The sequence below is a fragment of the Heterodontus francisci genome, chromosome 8, assembly GCF_036365525.1.
Source record: "Heterodontus francisci isolate sHetFra1 chromosome 8, sHetFra1.hap1, whole genome shotgun sequence".
In the NCBI taxonomy this organism is placed as follows: Eukaryota; Metazoa; Chordata; class Chondrichthyes; order Heterodontiformes; family Heterodontidae; genus Heterodontus; species Heterodontus francisci.
This window is the reverse complement of record NC_090378.1, coordinates 49,535,701-49,555,279: the sequence shown is the minus strand read 5'-3', so window position 1 is coordinate 49,555,279 and position 19,579 is coordinate 49,535,701. Positions and strand designations below refer to the sequence as shown.

General features: G+C 44.3%; 2 protein-coding genes across 9 annotated transcripts in view; one reads left to right on the top strand and one right to left on the bottom strand.

Annotated features, from left to right (window-relative positions):
- The window catches only part of tmem53 (transmembrane protein 53), a 34,574-nt gene extending 27,820 nt beyond the window's left edge, over positions 1–6,754 (bottom strand). For 2 of the 3 annotated variants that reach the window (XM_068037121.1, XM_068037122.1), the window contains exon 1: positions 6,619–6,754. In XM_068037121.1, the coding sequence (XP_067893222.1) occupies positions 6,619–6,673 (55 nt within the window). In that variant the 5' untranslated portion in view covers positions 6,674–6,754. Of the gene's footprint in view, positions 1–6,612 lie in introns of all 3 variants that reach the window. The other variant, XM_068037120.1, reaches the window with a different exon arrangement.
- armh1 (armadillo like helical domain containing 1) overlaps positions 1–19,579 on the top strand; it is a 75,733-nt gene that overhangs the window by 12,247 nt on the left and 43,907 nt on the right. For 5 of the 6 annotated variants that reach the window (XM_068037116.1, XM_068037114.1, XM_068037113.1 and 2 more), the window contains exons 1-2: positions 6,894–6,939; positions 11,306–11,539. The exons of the other annotated variant lie outside the window; for it this stretch is intronic. In XM_068037116.1, the coding sequence (XP_067893217.1) occupies positions 11,334–11,539 (206 nt within the window). In that variant the 5' untranslated portion in view covers positions 6,894–6,939; positions 11,306–11,333. Of the gene's footprint in view, positions 1–6,893; positions 6,940–11,305; positions 11,540–19,579 lie in introns of those variants that run through there. 6 annotated transcript variants of the gene reach the window in all.

The following is a 19,579-nucleotide window of genomic DNA, read 5'->3' as shown; positions in this document are numbered from 1 at the left end:
ATATACTCGCTCTGTATTTCGTTAAATGTTTCTTTAAATATTCTCCACTGTTCTTCAGTCATTTGACGCATTAACAGATCTTCCCAGTTCACCGTGAACAGTCTCTGTCTCATCTCGTTAAAGTCAGCCTTACCCAAGTCTAAAATTCTAGTAGCTGATTTGTGCTTTTCACTTTCAAACGCTACCTTGAATTTGATCATGTTGTGATCATTATTTGATAAATGTTCACGCACAGTTAGGCTACTAATTAAATTTGGCTCATTACTCATAACTAAATCTAATATTGCCTGTCCCCTTGTTACATCTAGGACATATTGCTGTAGGAAACTATCCCGGACACATTCCAGAAATTCACTACCTTTCTGACAGGTGACAGTCTGCCTCTCCCAATCTATGTGTAAGTTAAAATCCCCCATTAATACTACTCTGCCTTTGTTACACACTTGCCTAATTTGTGCATTTATACAATCTAACACTTCAGAACTGCTACCAGGGTATCTATACACAACATCTCTTGCAGATTTAGATCCTTTTCTGTTCCTCAGTTCGACCCATAAGGTCTCCACTGGATGCTTTACTCTCATTATATCCTCCCTCACCAATGAGGTGATATTATTTCTAATCAGTAAGGCTACTCCACCCCCTCTGCCATTTTCCCTGTCCCTCCTGTAAACTTTATAACCAGGTATATTTAGTTCCCAGTCCCGACCATCCTGCAGTCACGTCTCCCCAATGGCCACCACGCCATAATCTTCCATTTGAATTTGCGCCTGCGGCTCATCGAGTTTATTCCTTACACTCTGTGCATTTGTATATAGAACTCTTATTTGGGCTATACCCCCTAACCTGTCCCTCAGATGCTTTATTCGCCTGTTTATTATTTCTCTCTTCTGGTTTAACCAGTATACTTCGTGCAGTTTTGTCATTACCTGCAGTTCCTGAAGTAGGGTTCCTGACTGTTTCTTTACTCTCTGCCCTGTTACTTGTTTTTGAAACTATATTGACTTCCCCTGAGGCCTCCCCCTCCCCCCCCCCACCTCCATTTACTAGTTTAAAGTCCTTGTGACCACCCTATTTATCCTTTCCGCTTGGACACTGGTTCCAGATTGGTTCAGGTGGAGCCCGTCCCAACCGTACAGTTCCCTCCTGTCCCAATACTGATGCCAGTGCCCCATGAAACGGAACCACTCTTTCCCACACCACTCCTTTAGCCACGTGTTTACTTCCCCAATTTTCTCATCCCTATGCCAATTTGCACATGGTTCGGGTAATAATCCAGAGATTATAACCCTTGAGGACCTGTTTTTAAAATTTTGTTCCTAGTTCCTGATAATCCCCAAACAGGTCCTCTTGTCTAGTCTTGCCTATGTTGTTTGTCCCAACGTGGACCACAAAAACTGGATCCTTCCCCCTCCCTCTCCAATATCTTTTCAAGCCGGTTAGAGATGTCCCTCACCCTAGCACCGGGTAGGCAACACACCATGCGGGACTCTCGGTCCTGCTTACAAAGGATGCTATCTGTACCCCTAATTATGGAATCCCCTACCACTAACACTTTTCTTTTCGGATTTTGACAGACTTAGTGAGTGGACAAGAACTTGGCAGGTGGAATATAATGTGGAAAAATATGAGGTTATCCACTTTGGTATGAGGAATAGATGTGCAGAGTATTTCTTAAATGGTAAGAGATTAGAAAGTGTAAATGTACAAAGGGACCTGTGTATCCTTGTCAATAAGTCATTGAAAGCTAACATGAAGGTGCAGCAAGCAATTAGAAAGGCTAATGGTATGTTAGCCTTTATCGCAAGAGGATTTGAGTACAGGAGTAGTGAAGTCTTGCTTCAATTGTATAGAACCTTAATAAGACCACACTTGGAGTAGTGTGTTTTGGTCCCCTTACCTTAGGAAGGATATTACTGCCATAGAGGGAATGCAATGAAGATTTAACAGACTTGTTCCTGGGATGGCAGGACTGCCCTATGAAAAAAGACTGAGGAAATTGGGTCTATATTCGCCAGAGTTTCAATGAATGAGAGGTGATCTCATTGAAACCTACAAAATACTGAAAAGGATGGACAGGGTAGATGCAGCTAAGATGTTTCCCCTGGTTGGGGAGTCTCGAACCAGGGGACTCAATTTCAAAATAAGGGGGAAGCCACTTAGGACAGAGACGAGGAGAAATTTCTTTACTCAGAGAGTTATGAATCTTTTGAATTCTCTACCCCAGAGGGCTGTGGAAGCACAGTCATTGAGTATGTTTAAAGCAGAGATTGACAGATTTCTAAATACAAATGACATAAAGGGATATGGGGATACTGTGAGAAAAAGGCATTGAAGTGATGATCAGCCATGATCATATTGAATGGCGGGGCAGGCTGAATGGCCTACTCCTGCTCCTATGTTCCTAATGGAGTCATGGAGGGATTCGAAAATAAGGATGGGGATTTTAAGATTGACATGCAGAAGTGCTGGGAAGCCAAATGAAGATTGGTGAGGACAGTGGCAATACTCATTAAGAAAAGTAATAATGAGCTCCTGGCACTTATAGTTGAAAGCAAGGGAGAAGGGGACATGGGTGAGAGGTTTAAGATAATTGTTAGTGAAAAATGAAGTTCGTTTTGCTTTCCAGGATGATCATTGAGTGATCAGTGCCTTTGGCACAGGAGACTGAGCTCGAATAGTGCATGATGTGGTGCAGCCTGATCTGGTAATGGATGGCAAAACCAGTTGTGTACCAGATACGCACAAAACTGTACTGCACCTTTTCCCGTGACTGCAATAAGTGGTGTTTTACGGCCTGTATTGTAATGGAGCAATTGACTAACTGTAACACCAATTACGTAGTTTTGCCTATTTGTCTGTATTTTTTTCCAAGTAGGTTGCACTATGTAAAATTGTATCATCACATTTGATATTATTTAAGTTAAAAAAAGTCATTTACCAAATACAATATAGTGTTTGAAACTGATTTTAGAGGTGAGTAGGGCCCTCACTCAAGTTGTACAGCATCATAATTCAACTTTGTGCGACCGCTGTTCGGTTTTGGACGAAGGGAACAACCTCAATATGAGGTGCCACACAAATAAATGGAAAGCAATAACTGTACTCAGCAAAAATCAATACTATCACTTCCAACAAATCAACTGGGCGGCACAGTGGCTGGCACCACAGCCTCACAGCTCCAGCGACCCGGGTTCAATTCTGGATACTGCCTGTGCAGAGTTTGCAAGTTCTCCCTATGACCGCGTGGGTTTTCACCAGGTGCTCTAGTTTCCTCCCACAGCCAAAGACTTGCTAGGTAAATTGGCCATTATAAATTGCCCCCAGACTGCTCACCACCTCTGGTCCAGTACACCTACTCAGCATCTATGCTCCAACACTCTGTTCCGCACCTGAAGCTAAAGACCAGTTCTATGAACAACTCCATAACATCAATAGCAGCATCCCCAACACCGAACACCTATTCCTGCTGGGGGACTTTAATGCCAGGGTTGGGGCCGACCATGACTCATGGCCCTCCTGCCTTGGGCGCTATGGCGTTGGAAGGATGAATGAGAACGGGCAGAGACTGCTTGAGTTGTGTACCTATCATAACCTCTGCATCACCAACTCGTTCTTTCACACTAAACCCTGTCACCAGGTTTCATGGAGGCACCCAAGATCACGTCGTTGGCACCAGCTAGACCTCATTGTCACAAGGCGAGCCGCCTTAAACAGTGTTCAAATCACACGCAGCTTCCACAGTGCGGACTGCGACACCGACCACTCCCTGGTGTGCAGCAAGGTTAGACTCAGACCAAAGAAGTTGCATCATTCCAAGCAGAAGGGCCACCCGCGCATCAACACGAGCAGAATTTCTCACCCACAGCTGTTACAAAAATTTCTAAATTCACTTGTAACAGCCCTTCAAAACACTCCCACAGGGGATGCTGAGACCAAGTGGGCCCACATCAGAGACGCCATCTATGAGTCAGCTTTGACCACCTACGGCAAAAGTGCGAAGGGAAATGCAGACTGGTTTCAATCTCATAATGAAGAGCTGGAACCTGTCATAGCCGCTAAGCGCATTGCACTTTTGAACTACAAGAAAGCCCCCAGCGATTTAACATCCGCAGCACTTAAAGCAGCCAGAAGTACTGCACAAAGAACAGCTAGGCGTTGCGCAAACGACTACTGGCAACACCTATGCAGTCATATTCAGCTGGCCTCAGACACCGGAAACATCAGAGGAATGTATGATGGCATGAAGAGAGCTCTTGGGCCAACCATCAAGAAGATCACCCCCCTCAAATCTAAATCGGGGGACATAATCACTGACCAACGCAAACAGATGGACCGCTGGGTTGAGCACTACCTAGAACTGTACTCCAGGGAGAATGCTGTCACTGAGACTGCCCTCAATGCAGCCCAGCCTCTACCAGTCATGGATGAGCTGGACATACAGCCAACCAAATCGGAACTCAGTGATGCCATTGATTCCCTAGCCAGCGGAAAAGCCCCTGGGAAGGACAGCATTACCCCTGAAATAATCAAGAGTGCCAAGCCTGCTATACTCTCAGCACTACATGAACTGCTATGCCTGTGCTGGGACGAGGGAGCAGTACCCCAGGACATGCGCGATGCCAACATCATCACCCTCTATAAAAACAAAGGTGACCGCGGTGACTGCAACAACTACCGTGGAATCTCCCTGCTCAGCATAGTGGGGAAAGTCTTTGCTCGAGTCGCTCTGAACAGGCTCCAGAAGCTGGCCGAGCGCGTCTACCCTGAGGCACAGTGTGGCTTTCGTGCAGAGAGATCGACTATTGACATGCTGTTCTCCCTTCGTCAGATACAGGAGAAATGCCGTGAACAACAGATGCCCCTCTACATTGCTTTCATTGATCTCACCAAAGCCTTTGACCTCGTCAGCAGACGTGGTCTCTTCAGACTACTAGAAAAGATCGGATGTCCACCAAAGCTACTAAGTATCATCACCTCATTCCATGACAATATGAAAGGCACAATTCAACATGGTGGCTCCTCATCAGAGCCCTTTCCTATCCTGAGTGGTGTGAAACAGGGCTGTGTTCTCGCACCCACACTTTTTGGGATTTTCTTCTCCCTGCTGCTTTCACATGCGTTCAAATCCTCTGAAGAAGGAATTTTCCTCCACACAAGATCAGGGGGCAGGTTGTTCAACCTTGCCCGTCTAAGAGCGAAGTCCAAAGTACGGAAAGTCCTCATCAGAGAACTCCTCTTTGCTGACGATGCTGCTTTAACATCTCACACTGAAGAATGCCTGCAGAGTCTCATCGACAGGTTTGCGTCTGCCTGCAATGAATTTGGCCTAACCATCAGCCTCAAGAAAACGAACATCATGGGGCAGGATGTCAGAAATGCTCCATCCATCAATATTGGCGACCACGCTCTGGAAGTGGTTCAAGAGTTCACCTACCTAGGCTCAACTATCACCAGTAACCTGTCTCTAGATGCAGAAATCAACAAGCGCATGGGTAAGGCTTCCACTGCTATGTCCAGACTGGCCAAGAGAGTGTGGGAAAATGGCGCACTGACACGGAACACAAAAGTCCGAGTGTATCAGGCCTGTGTCCTCAGTACCTTGCTCTACGGCAGCGAGGCCTGGACAACGTATGCCAGCCAAGAGCGACGTCTCAATTCATTCCATCTTCGCTGCCTTCGGAGAATACTTGGCATCAGGTGGCAGGACTATATCTCCAACACAGAAGTCCTTGAAGCGGCCAACACCCCCAGCTTATACACACTACTGAGTCAGCGGCGCTTGAGATGGCTTGGCCATGTGAGCCGCATGGAAGATGGCAGGATCCCCAAAGACACATTGTACAGCGAGCTCGCCACTGGTATCAGACCCACCGGCCGTCCATGTCTCCGTTATAAAGACGTCTGCAAACGCGACATGAAATCGTGTGACATTGATCACAAGTCGTGGGAGTCAGTTGCCAGCATTCGCCAGAGCTGGCGGGCAGCCATAAAGACAGGGCTAAATTGTGGCGAGTCGAAGAGACTTAGTAGTTGGCAGGAAAAAAGACAGAGGCGCAAGGGGAGAGCCAACTGTGCAACAGCCCCAACAAACAAATTTCTCTGCAGCACCTGTGGAAGAGCCTGTCACTCCAGAATTGGCCTTTATAGCCACTCCAGGCGCTGCTTCACAAACCACTGACCACCTCCAGGCGCGTATCCATTGTCTCTCGAGATAAGGAGGCCCAAAAGAAGTATAGGTAAGGGAATTGAGAGAAGGTGGAAATGTGGTAGGAATATGGGATAAATGTAGGATTAGTATAAATGGGTGGTTGATGGTGGGCCGAAGGGCCTGTTTCAGTGCTGTATCTCTCAACAAAAAGTCTGGAATAAACACGCAGAACCTACTCGGCTTCCAACTTCCCGACAACGGTCTAGCTCGCTGAACTCATTAATGCATTCTAGAACCTATAAATAAATAATGGCTTGATATCATCTCCAACGGCTGCCTAACTGGGCCTCAGAAACTACTCTCATGCATCTGCAGGTCACCACATGAAGAGCCCGCCTGGCCTACGGTAGGTGCAAAGATACCCAGAGAATGACTTTCAGCAAATAGGAACAGCGAACAACCTTCACCTGAATCGTTGTGATCAGGGAACACGATGGTATATTCCAGGTCGTTATCATCCATCGTTTAATCGCTCCTTTTCCCGCTTATACCGTTATCAATAAGCAACCAATCCGAAAGCACCTCATGTCCAGACCTTTCACTTCCTTAGTAACTACTGCAAACAGGAAGTTCAATCTCAGACTGAGGAGATGGAGTAAGGTCCCGCCCCTTCACTCATTTCGCGGCTGATTGGTCTGATAGGGTCACGCGCTCTCTATTGTCACGCAGCCATTGGCTAAGGGGAACGCCAATTATGCAATAACTTCGATTCGATGTACGTTTCTAAGGTAGGTTGCGTTGTGCGAAAGTGTTGTCACTTTTAATATAAGATTATAACTTGTTCAGTAAAATAAATTAGCTATTTATTAAAAACAGTCATTATTTGAATCGGCCAAGCCTGTCATAGAATCGTAGAGTTACGGCGCCGAAGGTGGCCATTCGGCCCATCGTGTCCTTGCCGGCCAAAAAAGAGCTACCCAACCTAATCCCACCTTCCAGCTCTTGGCCCATAGCCTTGCAGGTTACTGCTCTTCTACTGCATAGCCAAGTATTTTTGAAATACAATGAGGGGTTTTGCCTCCACCATCCTTTTAGGCAGTCAGTTTTAGAGGCAATGCCGATTGATTCAGTTCAAGAAATGGTGCTAGCTAATAAGTTGATTTTTTTCGTTTTCAAATAATAAAATGGGTAGTAAAAATAAGTTAACTTACCAAGTACAGTTCTCCTTCACATTGTTTCATGAAATTCAAGCAAAATAACAAACAGTAAATCATTTGAAATTATATCTGAATATGTTGCCAAGGACATTTTACAGAAATCAATATTCTGGACCAGAGAGAGATTGATGACTACAAACGGGTTTATGTATGTACCAGTGAGCCTCCCGTGGCTTAATTTGGGGATCAAATTTCTTTTACAAAAGTAGAGACACAAAGAGAGACAGACAAAAAATTAACAAAGATGTGCCAAGTGGCCTCTTTCTGTGGCCTAAACTTTCTATGATTCTATGATTAAGGCAGTTGAGCATGGATTTAGAATCATAGCAATTTGAGGTACAGAACACAACACAAGGACACAAGAAATAGGAGCAGGAGAAGACCATATGGCCCATTGAGCCTGCTCCGCCATTCAAAACGATCATGACTAATCTTGGGATTCAACTCCATTTTTGTGCCCACTCACCATACTGCTTGATTCCCTAGGAGACCAAAAATCTGTGTCTCCCTGCCTTAAATGTATTAAACGATGGAGCATCCACAACCCTCTGGGGTCCAGAGTTCCAAAGATTCACAACCCTTTGAGTGAAGTAATTTCTCCTCATCTCAGTCCTAAATGATCGTCCCCTTATCCTGAGACTGTGTCCCCATGTTTTAGATTCCCCGACCAGCGGAAATAATCTCTCAGTGTATACCCTATCTAACCTGTTTGGAATCTTGTGTGTTTCAATTAGATCACCTCTCATTCTTCGAAACTCCAGAAAATACAGGCCCAATTTACTTAGCCCCTCATCGTAGGACAACTCCCTCATCCCGGGAACCAATCTAGTGTAACGTTTCTTGAAAAGTGATGTAACATTTGCCAATTTCTAATCTGATGGGACCATTCCTGAATCTAAGGAATTTTTGAAAAGCATTGCTAGCGCAATGTGGAGACCAAACCTGCACACAGTACTCCAGATGTGATCTCACCAAAACCCTGTATGATTGTAGTAATACTTCCTTATTCCTGTACTCCAATCCCCTTGCATAAAGGGCAGCATGCTATTTGCCTTCCAAATTGCTTGATATACCTGTGTGTTGACTTTCTTTGTTCCTTGTACAAGCACACCCAAGTCTCTTTGAACATCAACACTTCGAATTTGCACACTTTTTAAAAAATATTCTGCTTTTCTATTCTTACGCACAAAGTGCATAACTTCACGCTTCTCTACATTGTATTCCATCTGCCATCTTGTTCCCTTGCTTTGTTTGCCCTCCCTAAATGCATTAGCTCACACCTCTCTGGATTGAATTACATTTGCCACTTTTCTGCCTACCTGATTATCATGCACGCAACAAATTTTATATCATCTGCAAACTTCTTAATCATGCTCCCAGCATTTAAGTCTAAATTATTAATATATATCATGAAAAGGTAGGGACTTTGTACTAATCCCTGGAAACAGTCTTCCAGTTACAAAAGCACCCGTCGACCGTACCCTCTTCTTCCTGCCACTGAGCCAATTTTGTATCTAACTTGCCACTTTCCCTTGAATCCCATGGACTTTTACTTTTCTGACCAGTCTGGCAGGTGTGGCCTTGTCAAAAGCCTTGCTAAAATCCATGTAGACTACATCAAATGCGCTCTCCTCATCAACCCTTTTCATCTCCTCAAAAAATTCAGTCAAGTTAATCAGACATGATCTTCCCTTAACAAATCCATGCTGGCTGCCCTTGATCACTCTGTGCCTTTCTGAATGACGAATAATACTGTCCCTCAGAATTTATTCCAATATTTCACCCACCACCGAAGTTAGGCTGACTGGCCTGTAATTACTCGGCTTATCCCTTTTTCCCTTTTTCAACTATGTCATAAGGTTAGAAGTCTTCCAGTCCTCTGGCATCACACCTGTAGCCAGAGGATTGGAAAATGATGATGAGAGCCTTTACTATTTCCTCCCTTGTTTCTCTTAACATTCTGAGATACATTTCATCTGGGCTTGGAGATTTATCTACTTACAAAGATGCTAAATCCCTTCATATTGCCCTTATCGTTATGTTTATCCCATCCATTTCACAGTCTTCTTTAACTACAATGTCAGCAATATACTCCTGTTTTGTGAAGACTGACACAAAGGGCTGGATTTTATAGGGTCTCCGATGGCGGGAATGGTGGCGGAGGGGGGGAAATGGCAAGAAGATCGCAACAGATGAGCCCCGCCACCAACCCCGACAGGCCTCATCCCAATCTCAACGGAGGCGGGCCCCCCGCCGCTCGGCAACAGGACCACGATTTCCATATTTAAATAAATTAACCTATATGAATTAATGAAGGTCCCATCGCCTCCTTATTTGCCACACCGATCATCACTTGGGCGGCCGGCAATGCCGCGCTTTGGAATCCCCATTCGGGAAAACAAGGCGTGACTCCTGTGGGGAGGGGGGAGGAGGTACTTTTCTCAGTGCGGGAGGGGGGGTGAGCGGGGTCAAACTCTTTAGATTAGTGGGGGGGGTTATGGGAAGAGGGTAAAGGACAAAGATTCTGAACTTTGTTGGGGGGGGAAGGTCATATATTCTGGAGGGGGGGGGAAGGGCAGGAGTGACATGTAATGCCATTGGAGGGGGCAGTGGGAGAGGGCATGGAAAGAATTTTCTATTCATTTTTATTAAATGTAAAATAACTGGCCCTTTAAAAATTTCACTTCTCATTTAGGGCTCGGCTCAGGTGCCTGCCCTTTGGCGCCGGACACTGTTGCCGGGGACAGCTTGCTCACCCGCCCTGACCATGCTAATGAGCCGCCGCATTTGGAATTGCGGCAACTCTGCGACGTGCGCCCCGTGTGTGCAGGGCGCCATGTTTTTCGCACGCCGCCTATTATGGCGGCGGGCTTTCAAAATGCAGCTAAAAGTACTAATTAAGAACAATGCCCACACTTTCCACCTCCATACACAGGTTACCTTTTTGTTCTCTAATAGGCTGTACTCTTTCCCTAGTCCTTTTGCTCTTTATGTATTTCTAAAATATCTTTGGGTTTTCCTTAATTTTACTTGCCAATGTATTTTATGCCCTCGCTTTGCTTTCCTAGTTTCCTTTTTAATGTCACCCCTGCACTTTCTATACTCCTCTTGGCAGTATTGAGCTCTCAGTACCTGACATAAGCTTTCCTTTTTTGCCTTATCCTACCCTGTATGCACCTTGACATCCATGGGAGCTCTAGATTTGGGGAATCCCACACTTTTTCTTTGAAGGAACATACTTAATATATTTGTTCTGAACTCTCATCATCTCCTTGAATGCTTCCCACTTCTCTGCCAGTGATTTACCTCATGTAGTCCACCTTTGTTAAATCAAGTTGAAGGGAGCTGCTGCTGTATCATACTCAGGGTAGGAACCTCTTATTCCTTCTGCATACTCCCATCAAGTCTTGTTGATTTTCTTTTTTTCTTCCCTATTTTTAATGTACCATGCATGAACTGAATCTAGGAAACATTGCCATCATGCATGTGCCAGTGCACTGATGGATAAAAACACATCCAGAAGTAGTACTGAGCTCCCAATGTGTGCTTGTATAAAGCAATTGAAAAATCTGATGACGTAAGGCTCAGTTCAGTGATCAAAGCTCTGGGTACAGAGCAGAAGGGATAACCAGGACATCTGGAAAAGAGGGTTTGTATAGGGAGAAAGTTGTCAAAGGTAGACACGAGGGGCATGTTTGTTCTAATTCTGTCTTAAATGTATAAGATGGAGTGGTTAAGAAAGCACTTGGCCATTCCAAGAACTAATTTTTTCAGGAATGTGGTCATTATTTTAGTGATTTTTGTTTGGTTGCTTTTTAGCAAAAAATGAAAGGTTAACATTTGTGCAGAAACAGATAACATTTTTCAATAACTTTGTTTAAAAGCTGCAGTTTGTGTTGAGTTCAAGTGTGGACTGAAATTAAACAAATTTTCTTAGCTGACTAGACATTAATGAAATTCAGAAAATGGCTTCATCAAAAGAAGAAGTGGAAATTTCTCGACTTATGAGTTTTCTACAGGAGTGGGACCAGGGCACCAAAGCTGTCCGACATCGTGTATTGAATGACTTCATAAATATGAATAAAGGTAAAACTGGTCCAGAGCTGGAATTACAGTTTGCTCAAGGGGCCAGTTTGTTTCTCACAAGATTGACAGCATGGCTCAGATTAACGTATCCTTTCCTATAGACTGATTTTTAACAACAGTCTTCTGTTAAATTGTCAGGAAATATTTAATTGAAACTTTTGAATAAATCAGTGAACATCAGGCGAGGTAACAATGGGCATCAATATACTATTATAGAACTATGAAGTTTTTTTGTATATCTTAAAGAATCATATTTTAATTTAGCCAATGTGGACAGAAATCTGACGTGAATTTATCAGACATGGCACAGTAACAGTATTGCTTACAAGAGGTATGTCCTGTTCACAAAAACCAGGACAAATCCAACCCGGCCAATTACCACCCCATCAGTCTCGATCATCAGTTAAGTGAGGGAAGGTGTCGTCGACAGTGCAATCAAGTGGCACTTGCTTAGTGATAATCTGCACAGTGACACTCAGTTTGGGTTCCATCAGGGCCACTCAGCTCCTGACCTCATTACAGCCTTGGTTCAAACATGGACAAAAGAGCTGAACTCCAGAGGTGAGGTGAGAGTGACAGCCCTTGACATCAAGGCAGCATTTGACCGAGTATGGCATCAAGGAGCACTAGCAAAACTGGAGTCAATGGGATTCGGGAGAAAACTTTCTGCTGCTTGGTGCGTACCTAGCGGAAAGGAAGATGGTTGTGGTTGTTGGAAGTCAATCGTCTCAGTCGCACGACATCACTGCAGGAGTTCCTCAGGGTAGTGTCCTAGGCCCAATCATCTTCAGCTGCTTCATCAATGACCTTTCAATCATAAGGTCAGAAGTAGGGATGTTCGCTGATGATTGCACAATGTTCAGTACCATTTGCGACTCTTCAGATACTGAAGCAGTCCGTGTAGAAATGCAACAAGACCTGGACAATATCCAAGCTTGGGCTGATAAGTGGCAAGTAACATTCATACCATACAAGTGCTAGGCAATGACTATCTCAAACAAGAGAGAATCTAACCATGTCCCCTTGACATTCAATGGAATTACGATTGCTGAATCCCCCAATATCAACATCCTGGAGGTTACCATTGACCAGAAACTGAACTGGAGTAGCCATATAAATACCTTGGCTACAGGAGCAGGTCAGAGGCTAGGAATTCTGTGGTGAGTAACTCACCTGACTTCCCAAAGCCTGTCCACCATCTACAAGGCACAAGTCAGGAGTGTGATGGAATACTCTTCACTTGCCTGGAAGGGTGCAGCTCCAACAACACTCAAGAAGCTTGACACCATCCAGAACAAAGCAGCTAGCTTGATTGGCACCCCATCCACAAACATTCACTCCCTCCACCCCTGATGCACAGTTGCAGCAGTGTGTACCATCTACAAGATGCACTGTAGCAACACACCAAGGCTTCTTAGACAGCACCTCCCAAACCTGCGACCTCTATCACCTGGAAGGACAAGGGCAGCAAATGCATGGGAACACCACTACCTGCAAGTACCCCTCCAAGCTACACCCCATCCTGACTTGGAACTATATTGCTATTCCTTCACTGTCACTGGGTCAAAATCCTGGAACTCCTTTCCGAACAGCACTGTGGGTGGTACCTCCCCAACATGGAGCTCACCACTGTGGGTGGTACCTCCCCAACATGCAGCTCACCACCTTCTCAAGGGCAATTAAGGATGGGCAATAAATGCTGGCCTAACTAGCGATGCCCATATTCCAGGAACAAATAAAAAAAGAGTGGTGGACACAGATTCAATAGTAATGAAATCTTTAAAACAAAATATTTGCAGGGTTATGTGGTAACAGCAGGATTGTGGGTCTAATTGGATAGCTCTTTCAAAGAGTCAGCACATTCTGTATGATTCTATAATAATCTGAGAGCAAAATAAGGGAGGCTGACCAAAGGCTTATTGAAAGATTTGCATTTTAAGGAGATTATTAAAGACAGGGAGGGAGGTGAAGACGCAGTGTTTAGGCAGGGAATTCCTGAGTATAGAATCTAGACAATTGGGGCGGCACAGTGGCACAGTAGTTAACACTGCAGCCTCACAGCTCCAGCGACCCGGGTTCAGTTCTGGGTACTGCCTGTGCGAAGTTTGCAAGTTCTCCCTGTGTCTGCGTGGGTTTCCGCCGGGTGCTCTGGTTTCCTCCCACAGCCAAAGACTTGCAGGTTGATAGGTAAATTGGCCATTGTAAATTGCCCCCAGTGCAGGTAGGTGGTAGGAGAATGGTGGGGAATATGGGGTTAATGTAGGATTAGTATAAATGGGTGGTTGTTGGTCGGCACAGACTCAGTGGGCCGAAGGGCCTGTTTCAGTGCTGTATCTATAAATAAATTGAAGGAATGACTGCCAATGGTGAGGTAAATGAAGGGGGATGCACAAGAAGTCAGAGTTGGAGGAACGCAGAGTTCTGGGAGGGTTATAGGACTGGAGGAGGTTACAGAGATAAGGTGGGGTGAAGCACAAAGGTATTTCAGTATGAGGATGAGAATTTTAAATTTGAAGCTTTGGGGGACCAGGAGCCAATGTACACCAGTAAGCAGATATACACATGTAATACAGCAATTATGGGGAACATCAATCTTCATATAAATTGGGCAAACCAAATTTCAATTAATAATGTGGAGGCCAGTTTCATGGAATGCATTCAAAATAGTTTTCTAGATCAGTACATCAAGGAACCAACTAGGCAACAGGCTAATTTAGCTCTAGTATTGTGCAGTGAGACAGGGTTAATTAATAACCCTGTCGTAAAGGAGCCTTTGGTGAAGAGTGATCATAATATGAGAGAATTTTATATTGAGTTTGAGAGTAATTTTGTTAAGTCTGAAAATAGGGTGTTTAATCTGAACAAAGCAAACTATGTAGGTACAAGGGGTGATTTGGCTAAGGTAAATTGGGAAAATAGATTAGAAAATATGATGGTAGGTAAGGACAAACATATATAAAAATAATTCAGAATTTGCAATAATTATACATTCCCTTAAGGAATAAAAACTCCATGGGTAAAGTGATCCAATCATGGCTAACAAGAGAATTAGTATTAAATTAAAAGAAGAGGCTTATAATGGGCTAAAAAGAGTAGGAATCCTCAGAATTGGGAGGATTTTTAAATTCAACAAAGAATGGACAAGAAATTGATAAAGACAAGCTAGGACATGAGAGTCCACTAGCTAGAGACATAAAAACAGATTGTAAAAGCTTCCACATTTATGTAAAAAGGAAGAGATTAGCAAGGGTAAATGTGGATCCCTTAGAGGTGTAGATAGAAGAAATTATAATGGGGAATAAGGAAATGGCAGAGACATTAAACAAATACTTTGATTCTATCTTCACAGTGGAAGACTCACAAAACATTCCGGAGGTAGTGGAGAATCAAGGGTCTAGTGAAAATGAGGAATTTAAGGATATAGTATTAGTAAAGAAATAGTACTGCAGAAATTAATGAGACTAAAAGCTAACATGTACCCTAGACCTGAAGGTTTACACCCTAGAGTTTTAAAAGAGGTGCTACAGAGATAGTGGTTGCAATGGTTTTGATCTTCCACAAGTCCCTAGATGCTAAAACAGTCCCTGTTGGATTGAAATGTAGCAAACGTGACTCACTATTCAAGAAAGGAGGGAGAGAGAAAACAGGGAATTATAGGCAATTAGTCTGCCATCAGTCATAGGGAAAATGCTAAAATCTATTTTTAGGGGCATGATAATAGAGCAATTAGATAATCATAATAATAGGGCAGAGTCAACATGGATTATTGAAAAGGAAATCATGTTTGACAAATCTGTTAGAGTTCTTTGAGGGTGTAACCTGCAGGGTGGTTAAGGGGGAACCCGTGGATGTAATATACTTGGATTTTCAAAAAGAATTCAATGTGATGATACCCTAGAGGTTAGTACACAAAATTAGGCTTCATGGAACTGGGGCTAATATACTAGGATGAAGTTCAGTTAACAGACAGAAAACAGAGAGTAGGACTAACGGGGTCATTTTCGTGTTGGCAGGCTGGAACGAGTGGGAAACTGCAAGGATCAGTACTGGGGTCTCAGCTATTACAATTATATATCAATAATTTAGATAAGGGGATGGAGTGTAATGTATCCAAGTTTGCTGACAGTACAAAGTTAGATGGGAAAGTAAGCTGTGTGGAGAGTGCAAAAAGGCTGCAAAAAGATTTAGATAGGTTAACTAAGTGGGAAATAATGTGGCACATGAAATATAATGTGGAGCAATGTGAAGTTGTACATTTTGGTTGGAGAAATAAAAAAGCAGAATATTTTTAAATGGTGAGAGGGATCTGGGTGTCCTTCTACACAAATCACAGAAAATTAACATGCAGGTACAGCAAGCAATTAGGAAAGCAAATGGTATGTTAGGTATTATTACAAAGGAATTAGAGTACAAGAGTAAAGAAGTCTTACATGTAATTATACAGTGTCTTGGTGAAACTACATCTGGAGTACTGTGTATAGTTTTAGTCTCCTTACGTAAGGAAAGATATACCTACCTTAGAGTGAGTGAAACAAAAGTTGATGAGGGGATTGCCTTATGAGGACATATGGAGTAAACTCAGCCTATTTTGCCTCGAGATTAGAAGAATGAGAGGTAATCTCATTGAAACATATAAAATTCTTAAGGGACCTAATCGGGTAGATGCTGAGAGGATGTTTCCCGTAGCTGAGGAGTCCAGAACTAGGGTTCAGCCATTTAGGGCTGAGATTAGAAGTAATTTCTTCATTCAAGGTGTTGTGACCTTTGGTATTCTGTACCCCAAAGAGCTGTGGATATTCAATTGTTAAGTATATTCAAGTCAGAGATTGATAGATATTGCCATTCAAAAGGGAATTAGACTTATCTGAGAAGGAAGAATGTGCAGGGTTACGGGGAGAAGGCGGGGGAAAAGCATTAGGTGAATTGCTCATTCGGAGAGCTGGTACAGACAAGATGGGCCGAATGGCCTGCTTCTGCACTGTAACAATTCTGTGATTTTGTGGGATACTAAGGGAATCAAGGAATATGGGAATAGTGTGGGTGGGAAGGGGTAGCTTTTTTTATTCTTTCATGGGAGGTGAGCGGCGCTGGCAAGGCCAGCATTTGTTGACCATCCCTAATTGCCCTTGAGCAGGCAGTGGTGAGCCGCCTTCGTGAACCGCTCCAGTCCATCTGGTGTAGGTACATCCACAGTGCTATTAGGGAGGGAGTTCCAGGATTTTGACCCAGTGATGAAGGAACAGTGATATCGTTCCAAGTCAGGCTGGTGTGTGGTTTGGAGGGGTACCTGCAGGTGGTGGTGTTCCCCCATGTCTGCTGCCCTTATCCTTCTAGGTAGTAGAGATCGTGGGCTTGAAAGGTGCTGTCTAAGGCACCTTGGTGAGTTGCTGCAGTGCATCTTGTAGATGGTACACACTGCTGCCACTGTGCGGTGGTGGAGGGAGTGAATGTTTAAGGTGGTTGATGGGGTGCCGATCAAGATAGACTGCATTGCCCTGGATGATGTCAAGCTTCTTGAGTGTTGTTGGAGCTGCACTCACCCAGGCAAGTGGAGAGTATTCCATCACACACCTGACTTGTGCCTTGTAGATGATGGACAAGCTTTGGGGAGTCAAGAGGTGAGTTACTCACTGCAGAATTCCCAGCCTCTGACCTGCTCTTGTAGCCACAGTATTTATATGGCTGGTCCAGTTAAGTTTCTGGTCAATGGTAACCCACAGGATGTTGATGGTGGGGGATTTAGTGATGGTAATGCTGTTGAATGTCATGGGGGGATGGTTAGATTCTCCCTTGTTGGAGATGGTTATTGCCTGGCACTTGTGTGGTGCGAATATTACTTGCCCCTTATCAGCCCAAGCCTGAATGCTGTCCAGGTCTTGCTGTATGAAGGCACGAACTGCTTCAGTATAAGGAATCGCAAATGGTTCGGAACACTGTGCAATCATTAGCAAGCATCCCCAATTCTGACCTTTTGATGAAGAGAAGGTCAAGCTGCTGAAGATGGTTAGGCCTAGGATACTATCTTGAGGAACTCCTGCAGTAATGTTCTGGGGCTGAGATGTTTGGCCTTCAACAACCATGACCATTTTCCTTTGTGCTCGGTACAACTCCGACCAGTGGAGAGTTTTCCCATCAATTCACATTGATATCAATTGTGCTAATGATCCTTGATGCCACACCCGGTCAAATGCTGCCTTGATGTCAAGGGCAGTCACTCTCATCTCACCTCTTGAATTCAACTCTTCTGTCCATGTTTGGACCAGGCTGTAATGAGGTCTGGAGCCGACTGGCCCTGGTAGAACCCAAACTAAGCATTGGTAAACAGGTTATTGCTTTGTAAGTGCCACTTGTTAGCACTGTCAATGATGCCATCCATCATTTTGCTGATGATCAAGGGTAGACTGATGGAGCAGTAATTGGCTGGATTGGATTTGTCCTGCTTTTTGTGGACAGGACATACCTGGGCAATTTTCCATATTGTTGGGTAGATGCCAGTTGTAGCTGTATTGGAAGAGCTTGGCTAGGGGCACAACTAGTTCTGGAGCACAAGTCTTCAGTACTACTGCCGGGATGTTGTCGGGGCCCATAGTCTTTGCTGCATCCAGTGACTTCAGCCATTTCTTGATATTATGGAGAGTGAATTGAATTGGCTGAAGACTGGCATCCGTGATGCTGAGGATCTCGGGTTGAGGCCGAGATGGTTCATCCACCCAGCACTTCTGGTTAAAGATGGCTACAATTGCTTCAGCCTTGCTTTTTGTACTGACGTGCTGGGCTCCCCCATCATTGAGGATGCGGATATTTGTGGAGCCTTCTCCCCCAGTTCGTTGTTTAATTGTCCATCACCATTCACGACTGGTAACTGAGGTAGCAGATCAGCTATGATCTTATTGAATGGTGGAACAGACTCGAAGCGCTGAATGGCTTACTGCTGTTCCTATTTCTTATGTTCTTAAATGGGTGATGGGTGATTGAGACTTGGTATGAGTTACAATGTAAGCAGCAGAGCTCTAAATGAGCTCATGTTTATGGAAGATGGGAGGCTAACCAGGAGAGCATTGGAATAGTCAAGTCTGGAGGTGAGAAAGAAAGAAACAAGAAGGATTTGCATTTACATAGTGCCTTTCATGACCTCAGAACGTCTCAAAGCATCTAACAGCCAAGAAGTACTTTTGAAATGTAGTCACTGTTGTAGGATATGCGGCAGTCAATTTGCCCTCTACAAGGTCCCACAAACAGCAATATGACAATTACCAGACAATCTTATTTGCTGTTGGTTGAGCTATAATTGTTGGTCAGGACACCAGGGAATATTCACCTTCTCTTCTTTCAAATAGAGCTATTGGATCTGTTATGTCCACCTGAGAAGGCAGAGGAGTTTATTGTCTCATTTGATAAATGGCACCTCCGACTCCCTCAGTATTGCACTGGAGTGTCAGCCTAGATTTTTGTGACCAAATCCCTGCAACTTGAACTCACGACATTCTGACTCAGAGGTGAGAGTGCTACAACTGAGCTACAGCTGACACCTAAAGGTATGGATGCGGGTTTTGGCAGATGAGGCAGTAGTGTTGACGGGCGATGATATGCAAGTAGAAGTGTCCTGTTTTTTGGATGGAGAGGTTGTGGAGTCCAAAGGCTCAGCTCAAGGTCAAACAGGAAACCAAGGTTTCCGACAGTCTCATTCAACCTTAAACAGTGGTCAAGGAGGAGGGTGGAATTGGTGGCAAAAGAGTTTGCATGGGGACTGAGATGTTGGCTTTAGTATTCCTAATGTTTAACTGGAAGAAACTGCAGCTCATCCCAGACTGGATGATGGACAAGCAGTCTGACAACACAGGCAGTGCAGGAATCGAGAGATGGTGGAGAGGCAGACCCGGGTGTTATCAGCATACAGGTGTAAGCTGACCCCATGTTTTAGATGATGTCTCCAGGTGGCAGCATGTAGATAAGGAAGAGGCAATGGCCAAGGATAGATCATTGGGGGACTCCAGAGGTTATGGTGTGAGGGTGGGAAGGGAAGCCATTTATGGCGATGGTCTTGTTGCAATTGGATAGGTAAGAGTGCAACCAAGCAAGGCAGCCCCACTGAGCTGGACAATATAAGGGAGGCTATAGAGGAGGA